At 31.9% G+C, this 19,434-nt stretch overlaps 2 protein-coding genes across 5 annotated transcripts; one reads left to right on the top strand and one right to left on the bottom strand.

The window, feature by feature from the left end:
• The first annotated feature begins 419 nt into the window (after positions 1-419).
• On the top strand, positions 420-12,285 carry LOC110658607 (cell division control protein 48 homolog B). 4 transcript variants are annotated; one of them, XM_021816286.2, is made up of 13 exons: positions 420-643; positions 2,100-2,267; positions 2,395-2,439; positions 3,606-3,661; positions 3,808-3,957; positions 4,232-4,339; positions 4,865-4,964; positions 6,270-6,551; positions 6,662-6,831; positions 7,820-7,948; positions 9,080-9,167; positions 9,303-9,364; positions 11,672-11,843. In XM_021816286.2, exons 2-13 carry the CDS (start codon positions 2,100-2,102, stop codon positions 11,697-11,699), a joined length of 1,386 nt encoding a protein of 461 aa, XP_021671978.2. In that variant the 5' UTR covers positions 420-643; the 3' UTR covers positions 11,700-11,843. The 4 variants fall into 4 exon arrangements, with proteins under 4 accessions (XP_021671978.2, XP_021671974.2, XP_021671975.2 ...); XM_021816282.2 differs by having other exon boundaries at positions 422-643; positions 9,287-9,364; positions 11,672-12,285; XM_021816283.2 differs by having other exon boundaries at positions 422-648; positions 9,287-9,364; positions 11,672-12,285.
• Positions 12,286-15,919: 3,634 nt separating this feature from the next.
• LOC110658592 (protein CURLY FLAG LEAF 1) lies at positions 15,920-17,126 on the bottom strand. The gene is made up of 2 exons (XM_021816273.2): positions 16,646-17,126; positions 15,920-16,478 (listed from the first exon to the last, which is right to left on the bottom strand). Exons 1-2 carry the CDS (start codon positions 16,838-16,840, stop codon positions 16,104-16,106), a joined length of 570 nt encoding a protein of 189 aa, XP_021671965.2. The 5' UTR covers positions 16,841-17,126; the 3' UTR covers positions 15,920-16,103.
• Between the last annotated feature and the right edge of the window lie 2,308 nt (positions 17,127-19,434).

Below are 19,434 nucleotides of genomic sequence, written 5' to 3'. Positions count from 1 at the left end.
TAGATATGAACTAGTAAGATCTGAGTGTCGCGAAATTGCGTTATCATTTGCTCTATAACTAAGACTTTTAATGCCTACATAATTCATTTTCCCTTTTTTTTTTTTAGTATTTGCTTTTTTTTTTTTAGTATTTACTAATTTGTGCATCAGAGTAGCCTTGCGTAGATTATCAACCTCATTTTTTTCCTTGTAGATTATTGAGAAATCAGTTACCAACTCGAGAGCTACAGTCAATATCAATATTTTTAAAAGTTAAAGATTTATTTATCTCCAAGAATTTATTGATCTATTTTTAAAATTTTGAAATACTTATTTTATTTTATTTTAAGTTGAAGGGCTTTCCCGAAATATGACATAACTTTAAGGACAAAATTAGGACTGTTGCCTAAAATAAATTAAAATACACACATGAAGAGGTAAAGTTAAAACCGATACTACCTCGTTTTAAAGACCCGAGTCATGTGTGCTGCCACTTTGAAGCCACCGCCGCCGTTCTCCTTCACTGCTGTTCACCATAGCCGTTCCAACCCTCGCTTTCTGCCTTGGCGTCGCCGTCGTCGTCGTTCATCACTTTGAAGCCATCACCGTGGTTGTCGTAATTGAACTGAATCCACTTTCCCAATCGTGTCGCTGTTTAGTGTAGGTGAGGTGATGTTTCCAGTTAAAACAACTCTTTTCTTCTATATTTTTTTCAATATTTTCCATATCTAGACTGTGATTTTATGCTTTATAATTATGTTTGGTTTGCATATTCTTCCTATTTTGCATTTTCTGTATCGTGTTTTATTTGGTTCATTTTACAATAGTTTTTTTTATTCTAAATATGTGGCCTTTGTGATTTATATATGTATGCATTTGTTGATTCTTCATTGTTTATTCATAATTTGTTGAGGGCATTGAGCAGTCGATGGGTTGCTCGCTGTTTTGATTAGTGTTTGAGGAGCAAAAATCAATAGATGATAATTATTTCCCTTTAATCTTTGTATTTTATTTCTTACCCAACATATAATAATCTTATTTTGGATTATACTTTCAAATTCAGGCGATTTGTCCTGCTCCGTATGCGTATTTTCACTATCTTAGATTTCAATTAGCCCTGTGTTGGGTATTTGCTTGAGTTTTGTGCAGGGGAGGTTTAGTTATTCTTATAGGCTTGTGTTTATTGTTTCATTACTTCATTTATTTTTTCTTTTCCCTTTGTCAAATACTTTAATCTTCTGGCATGTTATTGTAGGGCGGCCTTGTTAGAGCACTGGCCTCCTTTTTTCTTTTTTAAAATTTTTAATTTTTTCTATTTGGTAATGAAATTCATTTAATTGTCAAAAAATTCAAGCATATATTGAAGAGTTTTTACTTTGAAATTTATGTGCAAGAGGATCTTGCAGTAGCTGCTTGTGGACTTGTGATTGGTTTCTGGCCATTTGCAGTCCCTGTTATCACAATGAAGTAAATCTGTTCAACCTGCTGGTTGAACTGGGAATGTGTCATGGATTTGTTTCAATCTCTGGTCTGGTTTATAAACATTGCAAATTCTTTTCGTCCCCCTTGTCCCATTCCTCAGTCCTCATCAATCCCTACAGCCTTAAGATGCTTCCAAATCTCTAATTCTGTACTATAGAAAGCCGAAATGAAGCCTGAATGCTCGAAAGCCCCTGCCTTTCTTTCCACTTTCCAATTTCCATCTCCTTATACATTTATGAGGTTTCTCAAATAATAATATTTATTCCTATCTGGCTTCTGTTTGTATAAACTGTAAACCGTAAAGGTTCCTTGTTCTCTTCAGCTCATTTATCTGTAAAGAAATTCTCAAACTCTCCAATCGAGTATTTTTTTATTCCACTCTTTCCCTTGAATTCCATAGTTTTCCTGTGAGTTCACATGCCCAAAAGGGAATGGGATGTGAAAGCAAAGAAGAGTCAGTGGTGTTTTATTTCTATTTCAATTGAACCTGTGGGATTAATGAAATAGAGAAAGGGGAGTGGTGCAAGAGTGCAGCTGTTGGTCCATAACATCAATTGATCAAGTCCATGCACCATTGCTTTGGATTTAAAAAAAAAAAAATTGAATCCTTTATGCTAAAAAATTGTCTTGTTTCTCAGATGGAAACACACAGCAGCAGCAACAGCAACAACATAAATCAAAATAAGATAAAGGAGTGGAGAGCTGAAGAAGCAATTGCTGGAAATAAAGTGGCCCTTGAAGCTCTAAGAGAACTCATCACTTTCCCTCTTCTTTATCCTTATGAAGCCAAAAGGCTGGGTATTAAAGTAACTGAACCGCACAATTTACTCTGTCTTTTTTTCTTCCTTCCTCCCTCTTCTCTACGATTAAATATTTTCGGTTATTATCTTCTTGTTATAATTTTTAATTATCTTATTTCTTGTTTTACTCCAGTGGCCAAAAGGTTTGCTTCTGTATGGTCCACCAGGAACTGGAAAGGTATTATATCTCGTCAAAATTGTGAGCCATGCCAGTGTTTGTTTCATCTTGAAACTTAATTGATGATTCCTTTGTTTCACTGCATTATTGGCTTTACTATTGAAGCAAATGGAGGCTGCTAGAGATGTGGATAATTTAATTCTCTTGATGTGTTAATAGACTTTGCAAACTTTTGGCACTTGTTTTTGTTTTTACTTTTTTATTACCAAATACAAGAAAGATCCTTGAACTTTTTTTTTTTTTTGGGTTGTTGGGGGGGGGTGTGGGGTTGGTAGGGGGAACCTATTTCCAACCCTGATTTATTTTATTTTTTTTTTGTTGTAGCAATGAACCCAATCTATTCAAGTTAATATAGTGAGAGAAAACATTTGCTGATATTGACAAAAAGTGCTGATGCAGAACTCCATGTCTTGCACCTTAGCTTAAAAAAAAAAAAATTGGAAAGTAGAAAACTTCCGGCCCTCTCAGGGGCTGTAAACAGGCTGCTGAGCTGGGCTGACTAGAAGCCCTGGCTTGGCTTGAAATCTTTTGGGATGAAGCAAGCCCGAGATCAGTGCCTCAGCACAGTTTTTTTTACCACTGTGCCTGAGTTGAGCTTGAAGGTCATTGGGGCTATTGTAAATCTCAAATAGAGCTTGATCTCAATAGCCTGAAATTTTTCGCCAATTAGCTCTATTTGAGATCAAGCTATTGTAAAGCACAACTAAAAAATTTCAGGCCAAACAATTTGAAATTCGGGCCACCTACCTAATTTACGGGCCTATCCTCCTATCTATAACCAAAACCAATTGCCGTGTCCATAACTTTATATTCCATTGCTGAAACCGAGTATAGTCTAACAGATACCCAAGCGATGGATAACTATGGGGCCAATAACCCTATTGTGTTGCTATCTATATGATGCACATATGACTACTTTTCTATTTGCCTCCATATGTGGAAGTAGAGGAAAATGCTCATGACTGTGTTTAAATTTATTTTAGTAGCATTTATTCTTTTGGGGGGAAACAAATTTGGAATGGATGACTAATTTCTAGTTATTCTTGTTGTGTTGTGTTATATAAGTTGTGTCTGATTTTGTTAACTGAATATGATTTTCTCTAGGCATAATGGTGTTATTTATTTATTTATTTGATTTTTCTCTTATTTTATTTTTTCAATACTAGACAAGTTTGGTACGTGCAGTTGTTCAAGAATGTGGTGCATATTTGATTGTCATCAGGTAGTGACTTATTTTTGTGTTAATTACTACATGCTGTTCTTTCAGTTAGTTGTGATGAAGCTTTGGTTAATAGAAAGTTTCCTTCTAAGGCGTTCAGTTTGTTGAACAACTTGTGTTTGTTTCAATTTGTGGGTGTGTCTTCCCAGTCCACATTCTGTTCATAAAGGTTTTGCTGGGGAAAGTGAGAAAAGTTTGCGTGAGGCATTTGCAGAGGCAGCATCTCATGCACAGCTAGGCAAGCCATCCGTGATTTTTATAGATGAAATAGATGCACTATGTCCACGTCGTGATTCAAGGTATGGGAGAAATTGTAATGGCTATTTGATTTTGTATTTATTTATTATTTCATTTGATCTGTAATCTTTAATGTTGTGCTTTTTTCTTCTTCTTCTTCTTCTTCTTTTTTTTTTTTTTTCGGGGTGGGTTTATTTTATATATATAGATTTTTTTTGGTCAATTCTCTGCAATTTGAGTGTTTGTTATCTTTCTGGGTTTGTTATATCTTGATTGGATTAGAGGGATTAGGTAAAGTTCTACTCTTAAATATTTAAATTAGTATTCCATTTGCAGACGCGAGCAGGATGTTCGTGTAGCTTCTCAACTATTTACTTTGATGGATGCCAATAAACACTCATCTACATCTTCAGCGCACGTTGTTGTGGTTGCATCAACTAACAGGTTGTTTTCTCACCTTTTTATTTATCGAGGCCCTTTTCTATTATATGGAAGCGGAATTGATCAGATGAGAATTTTTTTTTCCTATGCTGATCGTAGTTTTAAACATATAAATGTGATACGTAAAAAGAGGATGCCTGTGTTGTACTTTTTGAAGTTTTTCTGCTGTGTAATCATAACTATCATAGATGTTAAATGGACTGGTTGCCAAGTTTAGTTTGTAATTACTTAAGCTTAGCATTAGATTGTTTCCTGTGCATCATAGATCAATTTGTGATGGCATGTTGAAGGGAGGGCTACTATGTAACTATGTTCTTACGGGGGAAACCAACTGGATACTTTGTGCAAAAAAAATTCTGCACCACATGGCATTCTTAAATGACATGTTCTGTTTCATGTCGAGCCTTGCTCAAATGCCTAGCGTAGTTGCTGGAGAACCCATAGCTACAAGCTTCAATGAAAGCTGTTTGAGTATGACTATCCCGTGTCTGCATCATATATGTTAGTTCATATGGTTTTTGTGTGCAGAGTTGATGCAATTGACCCTGCACTAAGAAGGTCAGGGCGTTTTGATACTGAAATAGAAGTTACTACACCTACGGAAGAGGAACGCTTTCAAATTTTAAAGGTAAAATTTAGTTTTTTGATATTTTTGTGCATTATATGGCCAATTGTATGGCAAAATTCATCAGCCACTGAAGATTTTTCTTCTATAGTGTTTGGAACAACTAAACTCCTTAAAATGTTATGGAATTTATTTGTAAATTAGGCCCATCATGTTTGGAATATAAAAGTTTAATAAATTCATTTATAATTACATGTTTGTTTTGTTTTTAACTTGACAGATTTCATTTATAATTCCTTTTTTTTTTATGGAATTCACTGTACTTGGAAAAATTCTATCAAATTTATGAAACATTGAATTTGCAAATGGATTTCCACTTAAATATGATATTGTTCGGATAACTGAATGGGTGGTGCTGTGTGTGTGTGTGTGTGTGTGTTTGTCCCTCTCTTATTGCAAACATAAATGATTGGCATTCTAGATCCTGGTATAACTACCAAATATAAAGAATCATTTACAGTTGAAGTCTCAATGGAATTCATTTATACAAAAAAAATTCACAATATATTTGAAATTTAAAACAAATTATTTGTTAATTTGATTCCAAACATAATGTGCAAGTATAATTGTTGCTTATCTTGTTTTTTTTATGGAATTCACTGTACTTGGAAAAATTCTATCAAATTTATGAAACATTGAATTTGCAAATGGATTTCCACTTAAATATGATATTGTTCGGATAACTGAATGGGTGGTGCTCTGTGTGTGTGTGTGTGTGTGTGTGTGTGTGTGTGTGTGTGTCTAGATCCTGGTATAACTACCAAATATAAAGAATCATGTGTGTGTGTGTGTGTGTGTGTGTGTGTGTGTGTGTGTGTGTGTGTCTAGATCCTGGTATAACTACCAAATATAAAGAATCATGTGTGTGTGTGTCTAGATCCTGGTATAACTACCAAATATAAAGAATCATGTGTGTGTGTGTGTGTGTGTGTTGTGTGTGTGTGTGTGTGTGTGTCCCTCTCTTATTGCAAACATAAATGATTGGCATTCTAGATCCTGGTATAACTACCAAATATAAAGAATCATGTGTGTGTGTGTGTGTCCCTCTCTTATTGCAAACATAAATGATTGGCATTCTAGATCCTGGTATAACTACCAAATATAAAGAATCATTTACAGTTGAGGACTCAATAGAATTCATTTATACAAAAAAAATTCACAATATATTTGAAATTTAAAACAAATTATTTGTTAATTTGATTCCAAACATAATGTGCAAGTATAATTGTTGCTTATCTTGTTTGTGTTGGATTAGCATGGGTTAATAATGTGGGGGGTGTATTTTTTTTCCCTGTTTATTGTATTCAGCTTTACACAAAGAAGCTTCCTTTGGAACCAACTGTTGACTTGCAAGCTATTGCTGCATCTTGCAATGGTTATGTTGGGGCTGATCTAGAAGCTTTATGCCGCGAGGCTACTATGTCTGCTCTTAAGTCTTCAGAGGCCAATGAAAATGCTGGCGTGTTTTCCTTGACAATGGAAGATTGGAAACATGCAAGATCTGTGGTGGGCCCTAGCATAACAAGAGGTGTTACTGTGGAAATCCCCAAGGTATCTTGGGCAGATATTGGTGGATTAAAGGATTTGAAGGTCTGTAACCATGTGCATTCTTTTTACATCTTCTCTCTTGCTGAAATTTAATGAGAGATACTTGTATATGAAGGATTTGAGGGGTGGTACTGTGTTTTCTCTATTGACAGAAAAAGCTCCAACAGGCTGTTGAGTGGCCTATTAAACATTCTGCTGCATTTGCAAGGATGGGTATATCACCTATTCGTGGTGTCCTTCTGCATGGGCCTCCAGGATGCTCAAAAACTACTCTAGCTAAAGCTGCAGCTAATGCTGCCCAAGCTTCCTTTTTTTCTTTGAGGTTTGGCTATCTTTTAGTTGCAAATTGGAACCTCTTCTCACAAATGATCTTGGTTGTGATGCATTAGAAAAGGAATGCTTACATTCATAGGGATTTATTTAATCATGAAAGTTTAGCAATATTTAGCCATTTATGATTATTGTTTGGAAGAACGGTGGGGGCTGTTTACTGATGGCTGAGATTTGATGGTTGCTTATCCCTAATAGTTAGATCAGAAATCTTTGGGGCTGAGGAGAAAAGAAATTATGCTACTTTATTAAAGTCTGTTGTGCTCCAACCTTGAACCGTTAATCTAGCCCTTAATATCCTATCTTGCATCGACAGCTTGATTGTTGGTCTTTGTCCCCCTTCTGGTTTTTCTTCTGACAAGAAGTGTTCAATTATTGCAATGGTTAGTATCATAGTATAGAAGTTCATAAGCTGTTCTAGTTGGGGTGACAATCTATTGTGTGCTTAACAATGCCAGTATCAGTACAAAGGGGTATATGACCTATTACTTCAACCAAAGTAAAAGATTCTGGCAAAGGATTTGCATAATCAGTAAACAACAATAACATTATCTGAGATCTGTGTAATTGAGGTTTCTCTACCCAATTCCAACAACATTATCTGAAATTTGTGACTGAGGTTATTTGATTCTCTAGCCAATTTTGTTTGCATTTCATAATGCTCATTTAGGTGTTTCATATCTAATTGATTTCAATAGTACAATTCTTTCTTTCACCTTGCTCCATGGCCACTTCAATTAATCTATGAAGATAAAAATGCTGCTTGACATATTAATTACTTTTTGATAGTTACAGATCAAACTGCCTTCTTAAACTGCTTGTGATTGTAATTCTATAATTGTGTAAAGCTTTAGTCACATTTTTTTTTTTAAATTTTAGTTGCTCCTTTTGTTACATCTAAAGATATAAAATAAGAGAGGAAGGGATTGGGGGAAGATGTTTCATTTGTACTTCTTGAGTATTTAGAAACTATAAATCAGTGGTGCAGAATTATATTCAATGTATGTTGGAGAGGGTGAAGCATTGTTGCGTAATACATTTCAAAGGGCTCGCCTTGCAGCGCCAAGCATAATTTTCTTTGATGAGGCTGATGTTGTTGCTGCTAAACGGTTAGTATGTTTTCTGTTTGCAATAAATGCTATTTTTGAGTATGTATGCATGTGTGTGTGTTTGAGAGTGAGAGTAACATTACCTACAGGGTTCATTTTGTGTTTTATGAGTGTGTATGCATGTGTGTGTGTGAGATGGATAGAAACATTAACAGTGCATTTTGTATTTTTTGAGTATGTATGTGTGTGTGGGGGAGAGATTGTAACATTACCCATAGGGTGCATATATATATATATTTTTTTTGTTTTGGGTAATCACATAGGAAAATGATTTGGGAATGTGGTATTCCCATGTTTAGTTTGCACGAGAATCTTATATTCTAGGAAAGCCATATGCTTTAATCATTGGTTCTTCTGTATTTCTATGTATGTGTGCATATGATTCCCATCCTTAAAGTGGAATTGTTACATTCCCATGGGAGCAGGAAGAAACAAAAACATAGAGATATTATTACCTTCAAATATATATATATATTTTTGTTAAATTATCAAAAGCCTAGTAGATTTTTCTCCAAAAGCCAAATTACAAAAGCCCAATGGATGCAAGCAATTTCAAAAAAGGATTTTCTAGTACTTCTCTTTTATGAGATAGATATTACTAAACCATAGGAAAGAAAAAGAAGGGAAAGTTATATGTAATAAATAGAAGATAAATCCATTTCAACCATGGAATAAATTTAGACCTAGTCATATAAACAGCCAAATATAACCAAATCAAATAAAATACAATGTATTTATATTAGGGTCTTACAGTACATGTACTGTTGTATCTTTCGGTGGGCCATAATGATGATGCAACAATAATGTCACATTCTTGGAATATGAATCCACTTCCTCAAGAAAGGGAATTCAGATGGGAATAATGATGCATTATGGCACTCAAATGCCACCTTTTGATTCATCTCAATATGAACGTTTATAGTTTATTCCAATACATATGTTCGAATTTTTCATGATAGGTTCTTTAGGCAAGTGTCTTAAAGAGCCAGAAATAATGCTAATCATGTGTTATGTGATGTATGCTGTCATAAACATGCTGAACTGAATAGAATTTTCTCATCATGCTCTTAGAATGAAGTTTGGGTTCCTGAACATATAAATGATTCTCAAAACCCTTTTGTTCATTGGCAGGGGTGGGAGTTCAAGTGACAGTATTACAGTAGGAGAAAGGCTTCTATCAACTTTATTGACTGAAATGGATGGTCTGGAACAAGCCAAGGTAAGTGCTAATATAACAGGATTAAGTTTTCTGTTTATCTCAAAATGACCTTTGTTAGAAGTTGGCTGTTAACATCTAACTTCGGTTCTCATGATTTGGACTTTGCTTAAAACCAAAAGGGAATTCTTGTGTTAGCTGCCACAAATCGTCCTTATGCAATTGATGCTGCACTTTTGCGCCCTGGACGCTTTGATTTGGTAAGAAGTATATTCTATTATACAACTTGACTTCTTTGCTTCCCAAATGTGTGGTAAGCAATACAAAAGCTTTATTTGCACATTTATTTTATTTTTCTTTTAGCCTGGCAAATGGTTAAACATGGTTTGAGGCCAACATGGTTAAAAACTTAAAATTGAACTATAGAGTGCAGATTTTACAAAGGTTTGCAGATGGTTCCATAAACAGACTGAATAATCAGTTTGACTTCTGCTCAACATTAGTGTAAATATTGTTCAACTTGTTGCAGTATCTATTTGCAAATTTTTTAAGGTTTACTACCTGTTGACTCAGTGTCCTTTTCTTTTTACGAGCTAATAATCAATTTATAAGTATTCTTTCATCAATAATTCAATATTACAAAATTAGAAATATAGAATATAACATAAGAATTAAGAATAATTTAATGAAAATCAACATAATTTCTAAGAGGTAGGAGTAGGACCCATATTGCTTTAATAATAAAAATAATATTAACCCTTGACCATTAAAATTTTATTATAGGGCAAGTACAAATACTCTGTGATTTAGCACTTTTCAAGCAAGGGTTTGTGGTTTTTCTTTTTGTGACAAGTCAGTACTTTGTGTTTTGCTTCGATTGCAGTTAGTAATCAATTGCTGTAACGCTGTTAAAAATGCCTGACATTTCAGGGGAAAATAATTAAAAAATATACAATTTTTTTAAATAATTTTTGTGAGAAATTATTAATTTTTTAAAAGAATATAAATAAGTAAATGTGGTTTTTAAAGAAATTTTAAATATAATTTTTTATTATTTCTTCCCTGCCATGTCAGTAATAATATATAATGGCCTTATTGCATTTGGTTGTTAACAATCATTAACAGGGCAAAATACAAGGTACTAGCTTGTCACAACAAAACACTAACTCTTGATATTGATAAAGCACTAAAACCCCCTTTTTTTGGATGCTTTACCCTATATTATAAGCAACATGGTCCACTATGTACTTTGTATACAAATAAGGTTATCTTTACAGTATCAAAGACTACTATTCTGAATTCTTACTCAAGTAGATAATCCTATTCAAGAAAGCTTGCGCTTTCTACTGTTAGAATTGAATTACACAAAAAGTTTTTTTTTTCTTTTTTTCTGGATTTTTCATCACCGAAAACATGATACTAAAGCTTTACAAGCTTAGGTGGTTACGAAATCGGAGAGTAATCATAATACTGTAAATGCTTGTTTTGTGGTATGTAATTGAACATAATGGAATATAATCAAACATAAATTCAATAATAAAAAAAAAAGAACTAAAAAGTCATTTCATTTCATTACATTGAATGACATCATACCAAACATGTACTAAGGGGAGTGTTTGATAACATAATTAAGCACTTAAAATTAAAAATTTCATCTCGCTTTTTACTTTAAACTTGTTTGATAATCCTTTTCTATGTATCACTTAAAAATTTCAATTAAATTAAAATTCTCTTAAAGCCCATACCAAACAACGTTACAATTTAAAATTTCAGCATTTATCTTATTTAACACTTACAATTTAACTCTTAAATTTTCAGTTTTACAAAACACCTTGTAAGTGTTTGCACTTTTAATCCTTACAAGATTCCAACTCTGAAACAAAGATCCCTCTTTTATTTGATTACTGAACTAATTAGGATCTAAAGAATCTTCAAAACATAAACTGATTTAAGACTGATAAAAGTCGGTTCATCTTAACAAAATTATAAAATTACTAAACCATCATGATTACTAAAATGCCCTGTTGATATAATTTGAACAGTAATTTGCCAAAATTATTAACCTAACTCTCATATGAAACTCTTGGTGTCTGCATTGAAATATTCCCAAACATAAACATTGAATGGTAGAAAAAGTCAGTAAGCTGGTTATGCCCTGGTATTAGGTGGAGTCCTTGCATATAGGCAAATAACAGATCCTCTTGACATTATTGCATTTTGATCCATGACTGTTTAGATATCAGTTCAGATGTGACTATGGACATAACTGATAAGTATAAACTTGAAATTGAGTTTTTCCTTGCTGAACAGATGTTTTCTTCAACCAAATGAAAAAAAATTTTACAAAATTCAATAAAAGATGCAAAATTCCTGACAAAGCGGACTTGTCAAATACTGATTTTTGCTAAGAATATAAGATAGCTTACCCCCAAGATGATCTTGTTTTAAATGGTTCAAAATCATTTTGAAGCTCTTGGTTTGTTTGCATTGATATTGGAAATGAAATTTTTAGGCATTAAACCTGCAGTTGTGGAATCCAGTTTAACTTTATTTGTATGAACATGTAGGTGCTATATGTTCCGCCTCCTGATTTAGAGGCTCGGTATGAGATACTTTGTGTTCATACACGAAACATGAAAGTAGCCGAAGATGTTGACCTGAGAAGAATAGCAGAAGATACTGAGCTCTTCACAGGGGCTGAACTGGAAGGTCTTTGTAGGGAAGCTGGAATTGTAGCTCTGAGGGAAAACATATCTGCCACTATTGTGTGCAACCAACATTTCCAGACTGTAAAGGAGTCGCTAAAACCAGCATTAACTCCTCCAGATATTGAAAAGTATTCATTATTTATGAAGACCCAGATTACATCTTCTAGCCGGGATAAATCTAGTGCCAAAAGCACAAGCAAGAACAGGCACAATTCATTTGGTACAGTGCTTTCAGTTAAAATTGGGATTCTGAGCTTTGTATTTCTCGTTGCTGCCAAGTATTTCCTCAGGTACACAAACACAATTAGACATAATAATGTATCGGCAACCTAAAAGGGCTGCTCATAGAGCTTACGCATTATATTTTGTGGGCATATAATATTACCCTCTGTGTTTTCAGGTATTTCTATACAGGTACTAATTTAAAGATAAATATGATTTTGGGTAGCAGAAGTATGGATAAATTTTTAATATATCGGATATCTACTAATTTTTATTTTATTTTTTTTCATAGGCGTTTGTAAAAAGTGTAATTATTAAATTAAAAATTATTGTTTTTTGTGAATTATTAGTTAAATATTTTTGCTCTAAAAATTAGAAAATATATATATATATATATATATATATATTTAGAGGAGATTTTTTATCTGTACTTTTGACCTTGTTATTGTTATTTTCAAATTAGCAGTTTAGTCTCTACATAATCATTACCGAAACATACAAGATTTTGGTTTTGGATAGGGATGCCGATGGATCAGGTTAAAAAAGAGTACATGATTTAATTGATTCTTAATAAGATAGATTTAAATATTATGTAATTAAAATTGGGTATTATATAATTGAGTTTGGGATATTTTTGGATTTAGAATTCAATATCCATGATGGTTCAAGTCAAATTTGAATTTTACATGTTAAAAATTTTTTATAAATATTTAATTAAATATATAATATATATTTTTATAATTATATTTTTAAATTTTTATATATTTTATTTTATATAAAATAAAATTAAAATATTTTATGAAATTATTAAATTTTTAAAATATAAATTATTAATAAAAATATTTTTTATGTAGATTTTAATCAAAATATATAAAATTAAAAATTTTTTTATTATTTTTTAAGAAATAATAATCGGGTATTCAAATAGTTAGAAATAAATTTTAATCAGTTCTAGAATATATTTAAATTTTGAGAATATTAATTAAATTTAAATTTAAGTGGAGGTGATTTTTGTGAATATTGTACCAGTTGCGATCTCTAAGTTTGGAAGATTAAAATGTCTTATATAAAAATATTTAAGGATTAAAATGTAATTAAAATTTATTTTTTTATAATGCAATGTTAAAGAAAGTGCTGTTTTTAAAATAGCATAGACGAAGGTGTATAAACCTGAGGGAGCTTATTTTAATTAAGTAGTCTTAAATATTTGTAAGAATAAAATGAATGTGGCTTGAATTTTAGTGATAATATTGTCATGAAATACTGCGAAGTCGCATGCATGAAACAAGAATGGTGAAGAATCATGGCAGTTAAGCTAGTCCATGAATTAATTATGGTTTGAATCTCCCAACACAAATTATTTTCTGAATTATTTGAAAAAAAAAAGTCTATTATATTCTTGAATTTTTTATATTTTATTTTAATTTATTATGCTCAAATTTTTTTTTTAATTTTTTTTTATCTTTTGCACTCATCAATTTTTTTTTTAACTTTTATAATGGATAAACGTAATTTTCAAAGCTTATTAATAAAAAATAAAATAAATTATCGACTATAAATATAATAAAATAAAAAATATATCAAGTAATATTTTAATAACATAAATTTAAAAAATTATGCTCACTCTGTTTAATAATTCTCTCTCTATATATCTAATAAATCTCTCTAATAAATGAAAAACTATAGAGTATACTCATTACATTAAAAAATAATATACTATATGTATTTACATAAAAATAATTATAATATAAAAATAAGAATGGAAAACCTGTGGTTTTATCAATAAAGATATATATACACCGAGTACACATAATAATTTACCCTAATAAATTTTCATTCTTGTCTTCTCACCTTTAAATCTATCTTTCTATATGATAAATCTTTCTCTCTCTCTCTTATATATCTTTCATAAATCCATCTCTCTTTTGATAAATCTTTCTACTTATATTGATCTTTGATAAATTTCTCTATATCCTTTTAATTATTTAAAAAATTTCTAAATATAACAATTTTTTTAATTAAAAATGTTCAATCCCTTTTTTAAATACCTTTGCTTTTTATTTTTTTTATTCATTTAGAGTACATTATATTCATATTTTAATTTTTATGCATATTTTTTCCCTATATTTCATTTTATTATTTAAACACTTTAGTATATTAATTGAAATTTATATCATTGTTTTTATTCATCTCTTTTATATTTTACAATGCATACTTATTTTCTTTTATCTTCGTAATAATTTTAACTTTATCTCAGAGTTTTCTTAGAAAAAATAAATAAGTCAAAGTTAACCATTGTGAATACAATATTGTTTTATTATTTTAAATTATATAATCAAATTATATATATATATATATATATATATATATATATGTGCTTTTGTTTTACATATAGCCCCCTTTCAATTACTGAAGTGGTAAATGATGTAATCTGGATTGCTTCTCACGTTGTTAGGCCCCTTTTATTTCATGCAAATTGGACAAGAAATATGACAGTAAATTTCTTCTACCTTAATCTTTTAACACAAATCATGTTTATATCATCTTCTTTATCTTTATGAGATTCGTAATAAATGAATTTTATTTTTGAAAAAAAGAGAGAGAGAGAGCAAGAGAGAGATAGTAAGAAAGAGAAAAAAAAAACGTGACAGAAAAATAAAAAAAAATCATGAGAAAAAAAAAATTTGCAATTACTTAATGTAGACAAACTCATGCAAATAATTAATTAGGATAAAATAATTTTTTATATCTATTAATTTTAAGAGTATCTATGATGATGATCCAGTTTTGATACAAATCTTTGATCCAAATCATTTCCGAAAACTGAAAACTCAAAAGCTCTGTAAATCGTACAATGGATATTACATTGCCATAAAAGCGGAAGGTGAATGGTGAAACTAAGTACTAAACTGTCACATTAAGAACCCATTTAAAACCCACCGTGTGTGTCAGTACAGGATTTAAAGAGCTGCATGCATGGAGCCCAAGAAACTAACACAGATCCCTATATAATCTGTCCACCATAGACCCACTTCATTGATTCACACCTCCTCTCCAATCACTTGCACCCATGTATATCGCAGAAGCTTTCGAAACTGAAGGACCTCTCCCTTCTATGTTACCTTCCCAATGTTGGTTTTATAGATTTTGTCTTCTAATGGTGACCCCATTCCCAGAATTTGTAACTATAATCTCAATCATCAATAATCATATAGGTACCTCATAACAACTTCTTTCCCATAGGCAGTCGTCAAAAACACTAGAAATGTTGTGGTTGGGGGGGACAAGAACGCTATACGTAGCACCAATTAAAATAATTACATTCTTCATCTATTAAAAGTTATTTTTTTTAATTATTGTGATTTTGAAAAAAAAAATAAAGAATATTATTATATTTTTAATTTTAATTTTACAAAATTTAATAATTAAAAGTATATAAAAAATTCCTAAATCGAAAAATTCGATTAATCAAAATGTATTCAATTTTTTTTCTTAACTAAAATGAATTCAATTCAAAATTAATAATTTTATATATTTAAATATTTATTATTATTTAAAAATAATTATAAACTAAATTTTTTATTTGAGTTTCAGGTTAATATAGTAAAAATTTAACTTTAAACTCAAACCTTTTATATATATATATATATATCATAATTTAAATTTATGATATATTTATGATATCTTGCATTGTGGGGTAGGCATGTACTTATTGGATACTGTAAACTCTTTCTTTTTTGGATTCAAAGAAAATAGAGATCAAGAAATAAACCTACTCTACACACAATATTAACTTAATTAGTTTAATATGCTTATATTGTTGATGCATTATCAAGTTCTCATAGTGAAAATAATGTACAATTTGCAAATAGTTGCACAATTAAATTACAGAAAAAGCTTTCCATAGATTCTTTATGTACTCTTTTTGATCATCAAACATCGAAAAAAGGGAACATGGCATAGTAGCTTAATTTGATTTATATATCATAAGGGTCATGAAGATCATATCTATGCATCATCTTATCCCACTCCTTAATTTCTCTCTCTCTATTTTCTATTTCATGCATGTCTATTTCAAGAGGCTTAAGGTGCTGAGGGACTTTGTAGGAGACATTTTAGGCTGTGGAGGAGCTTGATGGGTAGGAAGGGAATGGACATACTTGCAGTTGGGGCAAGAAGGAGAGGATCTTGAGAGTATGACAAGAAGATGGCAATTCAAGCAAGCCAATGCTACCATACTATTGTTGCTGCAGCTTGATAATGAAGCATGAAGCTTCTTTGAGTAATCTTCAAGTGATGAATTATTAGAGCTTCTGCATTGATGATGATCAGGGCAATCAGAGAGTGGTGAAATGTTGAGTTCAAGATCTAGCTTTTGATCCACCTTGGGCCAATTCCAACTCTTTCTCAATGTCTTCCTGTTCAGATAATACATTTTACCTGACTGCAAACAACAATTAATATCATATATAGCGAAAGATCAATAATTTTAAAGTGACAAAAAAATAATATTTGAAAGAAAAAAAAAACTCTATAAGAGATGAAGTGTTCTGTGTGTATGTGTCGAAGAGAGGGAGAGAGAGAGAGAGAGAGAGAGAGAGAGAGAGAGACATCAAGATCAAGGCATTGCTCCCAATCCAGAGGAAGAGGGTCTTTAACATGAAGATCAACAGATTCTGATAAGTATTTCCTTTTCCTGCTGCTACTGGAACTGGAAAAGTTGTTTTCAGATTCTGAAGATGAACTATTCACGCTTTTTTCAACAACAAACTGAGTTGGAGCCAAGGAGAGCTCTGTAAGTTCCATTATCCTCCAAAAACTCTTACCCTTTCTCAGATTCAATATATTTCAATACGTAAACATATATTAACAAGACTCTCTCTGTCTACACACAGCTTTTGCTCTGCATTACCTTAGCTTTCAAGGTTGAGGAAAGATAGAAGAGTGAAGAGAAGAAAATGAAGAGAACCCAATTGAGGAAACTTTGTAAACAAACAGAGAGTGAAGCGTAGTAGTACATAACCCAATTCCTCTCCTTTGGATTTGGTGGAGTCATGCAAGAGAGGGCGTGACTACTTAAGAGGGTTCTTAAATTGCCTTCATCAAACCCATTAAAAGGAGGGCCAATGCATTTAAGATGGCAAGTAGATACAACTTTAATGCACTCTAAAATCCTACTCCCTCAAACCAACATTGAAATCCATACTCAAATTCCAACTTCTTACTTGTTGCCAAAGTTATTACTGATTCATTTCTTATAGTATTTACTTCTTTATTTGCTTCTTTCTCTTATGTATATACACTTAATTATTATGACTAAGTCTTAGATATAACGTCACCCATTGATGATGGTTGTGAAATTATATTCAAGCCTGCCTGTCAACTGTACATTGATAAATTAATGCTACATATACAACAGCCACAACATTCTTAAATTCATCCTTGTTTATATATATATCACGAGTTTGCTTTATGTTGTATTTAGATTTTTTTTTTTATAGAGTAAATTATTCTAATTGAAAAATTTTCTGCATCAATTTTCATCGTGATGACAAAGTTTTTTTTTTTTTTTTTTCTTTTATTGGTAAAGAATGTGATGACAAGGCCTTAATTAATCTGTTATCAATTAACATCATTAGGCATTAATTTTATTGGAATTAGATTACTTATGAACTAATTTTTGGTTAAATTTTTAATTTTGACAAAGAATCTCATAAAAAATTTAACAAGATATATAAATCATCATATTAATAATAACTCTAAATTTGAGATGTAGACCTAGTCGTGAGCTCCTTAAATTCGTCTCAACGTGACGTGAAACCTGTCAAAAAAGAAAAGAGCGAGACTAGTGGCTTTGAGTCAATTACTCCGAAGCTCAAATTGTAGAGTGTTTTAGAAAGCTGATAAAAACGAAAGCTTCAATAGAGATTTTGGCAAAGTAACATACCTAAGGTCTGGAATTGATGTAATACTTATAGGCTTATGTGAACGTTTGTATAGTTACACAATATTTACCTGTGCTCGAGATGTCCAGCTCCATTCTAGAGAGTGATCTCAAGATTTTTGGAAAAAATGTCTCTTGACTGGTGCGTAGCCTTTTTCTAAGTACAATCGCTGAGCTATGATCGAGAATCAGACAGCATTAACCGAATGATCTGAATCACCTAACCAAGACTGCTCATCCAAACTTCTGAGCCGTCCTTGGATGACCCAAACGCCTAAACCTGAACTCTTGAGTGGAAGCCTTTGTTGGGCAAATGATTGTTTGATCAAACCTCTCTATTGTTTGACTATTTGACCAACCCATTTGACCTTTTAATATGAGTTTTGAGGCAATCTATATCAATGTTCTGAATGGTGACTGAGGCGACCAGGCGAGGCGCCTCTCTCACACCTCGCTTGGCACCACCTAGGTTGTGGGTTAATTACCGTAGGAGTGTGCCGTGAGAAGGAAAATACGGAAAAAGGGTTGAAAATCCAAAAAATACAGGAACGGGGTGAGGAGAAAATACAGACGCTAGTCAAGATAGCGTTTTGGACTGAGACGCTATCAAAGATAGCGTGCAGAGCTGGAGAAAGCTGGGACGCTATCAAAGATAGCGTACAGAAGCTGGGACGCTGTTCTTAACAGCGTCCAAATGCTTGCAGAAACTTTTTGCAGAGATTCTTTGCAGCCCGGTCATGCAGCCCCGTCGCATGCCCGTCGCGTCCTGTCAAGCCAGAATGAACAGAGGACGCTTCTCTGACTAGCGTCCCAAGCTCCCACTCAACCATCCACACTATCCAATTTAAACACCACCAACAGCAGTCTCTCGTCTCTCTCATTCGTCCCTCTCATTTACAGCACTCTCTATCGTCCCTTTCTTCTCCCATATCCATCGTTCCTTCTCCCTTCTCGTGGAACTGCTTGTTGAAGCAGGTGGTGGAGCCAGTTTGCGTTCGGTGGACCAAGAAGCAGAAAACGTAGTGGTGGACCAGTGAGAAAAAAAATTATGCTTGTATTTTGTGATTTCTAAAGATATATTATCCTGGTACGTATTTTACTTTCTTAAGAAAATAAATATGTAATATATTTAAATATTTGAGTGTTTCATATATTTATATTTGTAGAAAGTTGATGAAATATTTGTTTAAATATGCATGCATGTGATAATACGTAGTTGTTGAGTGATATTTTACAAATGTTAGGTGATATTGTCTTATATTAGAAGAAAAATGAGTGATTTATTATTAATATTTTCAAATGAATTTTTTTGTATAATATATATTTAATTTTTATAATTTTTAACTAGTTTATAGATAATCTTAAAAATTAAAGGAAATATTTTTAACAATATATATATATATCAGTAATAGTATAATATTTTGATAAATGATGAAATTTATTGAAAATATAAAAT

This window comes from Hevea brasiliensis, chromosome 1, assembly GCF_030052815.1.
Source record: "Hevea brasiliensis isolate MT/VB/25A 57/8 chromosome 1, ASM3005281v1, whole genome shotgun sequence".
In the NCBI taxonomy this organism is placed as follows: domain Eukaryota; kingdom Viridiplantae; phylum Streptophyta; class Magnoliopsida; order Malpighiales; family Euphorbiaceae; genus Hevea; species Hevea brasiliensis.
The sequence above is the reverse complement of the archived record's forward strand: the minus strand, read 5'-3'. Positions and strand labels throughout refer to the sequence as shown.